General features: G+C 38.1%; 1 protein-coding gene across 1 annotated transcript; it reads left to right on the forward strand.

Moving 5' to 3' along the window:
* On the forward strand, positions 655–2,661 carry LOC109823114 (protein FAR1-RELATED SEQUENCE 7-like). The gene is made up of 3 exons (XM_020389399.1): positions 655–1,603; positions 1,716–2,542; positions 2,647–2,661. Exons 1-3 carry the CDS (start codon positions 655–657, stop codon positions 2,659–2,661), a joined length of 1,791 nt encoding a protein of 596 aa, XP_020244988.1.

Raw genomic sequence — 5,671 nt, forward strand, 5'->3', positions numbered from 1 at the left:
CCCCCCCTTCGAAATCGGCCCCAGATCTCTCACCAAATCGACCCCAGATTTCGCTCAGGCCAACCCACCGCCGCCGCTCGGACTGAGAAATCGGCGACCGCCGCCGCTCGTTTCGTCTCGTGAGGCCAACCCCGACTCCCCCTTTCGATCTCTCTTGACAGGTAAAATTTCAAATTCTCCTCTCTCGACCGCCCTCCTTTCTTCTTACTGTAATGTTCTGTAAATTCTAACATTTACTGTTAAATTTAAGAAAAAATCCTATATACAGATTGTATTGTGTTGTATGAATGCTTTGTTGATGTAGTCCAGACAAAGCATTTTTGCTAAGTGTTGATGTGATTAAAAATTTAACTGGGATCGGGGTTTTATGAACTTGAGTTCTATTGATCCTACAGTGCAATGCTAATTTTATGCTAATTTTATCTCAACGGAGTTTTATGAACTTGAGTTTTATTGATCCTACAGTGAAATTCATAAAGTATATGCTAATTTTGCAAATTTTATGAAGTCATTGAAGCAGTAATGGGGTACTGCAGTAATGTATATGCTAATTTTGCAAATTTATTTGTGTCTTTTTTTTGTGTATGTTTTTTTTTTGTTCCCAAATAATTGACGTGGTCATTATTATTTTTTTTTCTTCTTTAGGAGTTTGGAATGGAGGAAACAAATTCAGATAGTGTAGAGTTCGGAATGAGAGAATCAAGTGTTATTGGAATTGAAACTGCGACCAATTCTGTAAATGCTCCTAAACCACTACTAGGAATGAAGTTTAATAGTCATGAAGAAGCTTATAACTATTATAACTCTTATGCATTGTTGATGGGTTTTGGAATAAGGAAGAGCAGTGTGAATTACTCTCGCAAGACTAGAGAAGTGGTAGACAGAAAGTTTGTTTGTGATAAGGAGGGATATAAACCTAATAGTGGCAAGATAGAGATCCCTCTTCGGCGAGAGACCCGAGTGGGATGTAAGGCAATGATGCGAGTTAAATTATTGGAGGACAAATCGTGGGAGGTCACGGGGTTTGTTGAAGAACATACAAATCATGTGTTGAGTAGTCCAGACAAAGCAAAAATGCACAGATCACATCAACAATTTCATAAAACTCAAAGATGTAAAAAACTTATTGATAGTCTGCGAGAAGAATGTATGCCTCCTTCCACTATTTCTCGTGTTATCAATGCAACCAATGCAAGAGACGGTGAACTTGTGACATCACAACAGTGCATTGATCATATCAGAACCCAAAGAGTCAACAATATTGGTCATGAATGCATATCTATCATTCGACATTTTCAGAGTATGACAGCGAATGATCCAGAATTTTATTTTGCAATAGAAGTAGACAGTAGTGGACAAATGAGGAGTGTATTCTGGGCCGACGGAAGATCAAGAGCATCTTATTTGCAATTCAGTGATGTTATTGTGTTTGATGTGACATACAGAACTAATAAGTTCGGTCTTCCATTTGCTCCATTTACTGGTGTAAATCACCATAGGCAGTCCACTTTACTTGGTTGTGCATTATTAGCCGATGAACAGGAAGATACCTTTGTTTGGTTATTTGAAGAATGGCTGAAATGCATGCACGGCATTGAACCAGGTGCAAAAGCATATTATTGATCATTTGCCTACTTTGGTATCTCGTTATGGTGAACAGTTTCAAAGGTATTGGGGCTTGTGGTGCAATAGTTCTTCAATTGAACAATGTGAAGGATATTGGGTTGAGATGAAAGAGAAGTTTGATATAAATGAAGAAGGGGAAGGATGGTTGCAAATAGTTTACAAATGCAGAGAACACTGGGTGCCGTGTTATCTAAAGGACACTTTTTTTGCTGGAATGAGATCGAGCCAAAGGAGTGAAAGTATTAATGCATTTTTTGATGGGTATGTTAACTCACAGACTCAGTTACACGAGTTTGTGACACAATATGAAAAAGCAGTAACTCATCGTCGCTTAAGTGAAGCCCATGAAGATTTTAAGAGTCTGAACACAAAGCCGGTTATGCTCCTTGGACATCCAATTGAGATCCAAGCTGGAGAAATGTATACACGCAATATGTTTGATGTGTTCCATACTGAATTCAAAGGATTTGGTACAGAGTTCTGTGAAGAATTAAGAAAAGATGGGGACATTGTTGAATACAAGGTCTGTAAGTTTACAGATAGAGAAAAATGGGAGGTGGTTACTTATGAACAATCCAGTCAGATCCAGTTCTGTTGCACTTGTGCTTTGTTTGAAACTAATGGTGTTGTATGTAGACATATATTATCGCTAATGATGGCTAGGCAAATGGATTCATTACCCGACCACTACATCCTACACCGTTGGACCATACATGCAAGGCATCGTAACATTGGGGTTGGCAATATTGTATTTGGAAGAAACATCACCAGCTGTGAAGAGAAGATTAATTTATTGAAATCTTGGGCTTTAAGAGCAAAATTCAATAATGTGCTCGAGCTTGCATTTGATTCAGAAGAGAAGCTGCAACAACTTGATGATGTGCTAACAAATTTCATGGAATCACTTGAAGAAGAAGTTGGAGAAACTCAAGATCAAATTATGGATATTCCTCAACCTTCCGCACCCATTTCACATACAATAGAGAACATTCCTCAGATAACAATTCATGATCCTGATAGACCTACAAGGACTAAAGGTCGTCCACGCAATGCTACTAGAATCCAGTCAGGTTTAGAACAGGCACAAGAAAAGAAAGAAAGGAAGAAACGCATATGTAGCAGATGTGGTGAACTCGGGCATTATAGAACTAGTTGTAAAGTTAACTTGCAAAGGTACCATTTTCGTTTCTATTCAGTTTTAGCCCTATATAAGTTTATGAAACTTGATAGCACAAAGTCATATCTCATGATTAATTTGTCATATAATTTGCAGGTAAACATATGCACGGGTGGTGGATGTATTGGTTTGTTCACAAAGTCATATCTCATGATTAATGTACGTATGATTGCTTGCATTTTTGTGTATCAGTCTTTAACAGCGCTTTATTTACTCTATTTTTAACTTTTAGCAAACGATTTATTTGCTTGTGCATGTGTTTCTCTTACAGCGCTACCACTAACACAGGAAAGAGCACAATCAGCTCAGGTTCATCCACAACTCTGCCTTGGCCCCTCAAGTGATGCGCATTTTGTACAAGACCTCTGTCTTGTAGCTGCTAATGTATTACTACATTTTATGTATTAAGACTGATTGTGTCTTGTAGCTGCTGATGTGTTAAGACTAATGTATTAAGACCGATGTGTATGCTGATTGTATGTTGCTGATTATATGTTGCTGATTGTTGCTGCTTGTATTAAGACCGATGTTCTATCCACAACTCTGTCTTGTTGCTGATTGTATGTTGCTGATTGTTGTCTTGTAGTCCATTACTCTATACATTGATAAAGTACGAGTCATGCTTTAGTTTGATGCAACTGTTGGAAATAATATGAGCTTGCTATGGAAACAATACGAGTCATGGTGTTCTTAGTTTCAAGTTTAAACATCCGACTGCATCTCCCAATGGAATCAACAGTAATCAATATGTACGAATATACACATGGATTCGTTAACTGAGAAAGATGCACAAATGTTGCAATCTCACATAACAGCGTTAAAACAATGCCATTTTCCAACTCGATAGAAGCAATAAGAAACCGATATTAACTACTAATCATCCTAAAACACAAACAAAAGTGAAACAGAACATCTCAAACACTCCTTATGTGGATAGAACTTTGACGGTCATCAAATTATGGTCATCGACAAGCCTTCAACCAGCAATAAGCTTAAATTTTATGTCGCAAATGAAATCTCTTATCAATTTAGTGCAGAATTCAATACAAATTGATTGTATAAGAAAAACTATCCACCGCCATATATTATCAGAGTTTCATATTTCCCCAATTCTATTTCGAATGATCACACTACCCATCTGCAAGTTGGACCCCAGAATTCGTTCAGTAGGATTTCGCATAAAGGCAAATGAAGGCAATTGTAGCTGCGCTTGAGATCACACTACCCATCTTGTAGTCCACAATCACTAATATAGAAAGAAGGCATAGCACATCCATAGCAGGGTTAGAAAGAAGCCAAAGTAATAAAACATCCCACAAGATACATAAGTTCTCACAATCTCACAATCACAAGATACATAAGTTTCTATCAAACATGACATAAGTTCTCACAATCACATAAGTTCTCACAAGATACATAAGTTCTCACAATCTCACAATCACATAAGATACTCGATACATAAGTTCTCACAATCACATATTTTTTGCAAGAGAGAAAAAAATAAATACGACAACGATACATATTACAAACAATAATAATGTAAACACTGAACCTAATGCAAAAGCATAGGTGGGGGAACTAGTAGTTCTTGAGCTCGATGCAGAATCAGGTGTCGGGACATAAAAAGGTGTTTGGACATGCCCTGTACTGGATGCTGAATCACAAGCGATGCCGTGTTTATCCCATTCAACCAAAGCCTCTTCGTACGTTGCATACCCTTTATATGCGGCATTTGGGAATTTATCAACTTGCATTTTACAGTCCTCCCAATTATTATAAATTCCACACCGTCGACCTCTCTTCACATGTAAAAACTCTTTTCTTGCCATGGACCACCTAAAAAATTATGGTTTGAAGCAAAATCACAGTAAAAACTCTCTTAATTTCTTTGTGGAATTAAGAGAAATTATAAGTGCAGTAGCATATACTTTGCAAACATGCAGTAGCAGATACTTTGCAAACATGCAGTAGCATATACTTTGCAAATTATAAGAGAAATTATGGTTCTGGATTGATTGGATAATAGATGTAATTGTATTTTTTGTCATATAATTTGCAAACATGCAGTAGCATATACTTTATGAATTTGCTTTAATTAAACCTGGTAAAATTAAAGCACAATACTGGTAAAACCCAAAAGTTCCTTGAATAAGAAGTTTGTAACATGTTTTAATTAAACCTGACTTCATATCAGCTACGCTTATGGAACATTCAAAAGTTCCTTGAATAAGAAGTTTGTAACATGTTTTAATTAAACCTGACTTCATATCAGCTACGCTTATGGAACATTCAAAAGTTCCTTGAATAAGAAGTTTGTAACATGTTTTATTTCTCTATAATGCCAACTTTTGTTCTCTGTAATGCAATTAACCATCTCATGTCCGTCTCACTGTCTAGATCCAGTTCTATATTTTACCAAAATTACCATCGAGATTATATAAACATGCTGTTTTTAAGAGTGTCGTTATTTGCAAAGTATTTCAAAATTAAACCCTAGAACAAATATTTCAAAATTTAACAGTAAATGTTAGAATTTACAGAACATTATAGTAAGAAGAAAGGAGGGCGATGGGTTGACCTGAGCGAACTCGAAGGGGGAGATGCTGAAACGAGCGGATTTGGCGGCCGCAAGGAGGGCGGAGGTGATCGCGGCGGCCCCAACTGGCGGAGAGAGGAGCTCAGCGGTGGTGATCGCGGCCGCAAGGAGCTCAACGGAGAGAGGAGCTCAGCGGTGGTGATCAAATGATTTACTCGAAGGGGGAGATGCCGAAACGAGCGGATTTGGCGGCCGCAAGGAGGGCGGAGGTGATCGCGGCGGCTGCAGGTGGCGGAGAGAGGAGCTCAGCGGTCAGCGGTGGTCGCGGCGGC

The sequence above is a fragment of the Asparagus officinalis genome, chromosome 9 (genome assembly GCF_001876935.1).
Source record: "Asparagus officinalis chromosome 9, Aspof.V1, whole genome shotgun sequence".
NCBI lineage: Eukaryota > Viridiplantae > Streptophyta > Magnoliopsida > Asparagales > Asparagaceae > Asparagus > Asparagus officinalis.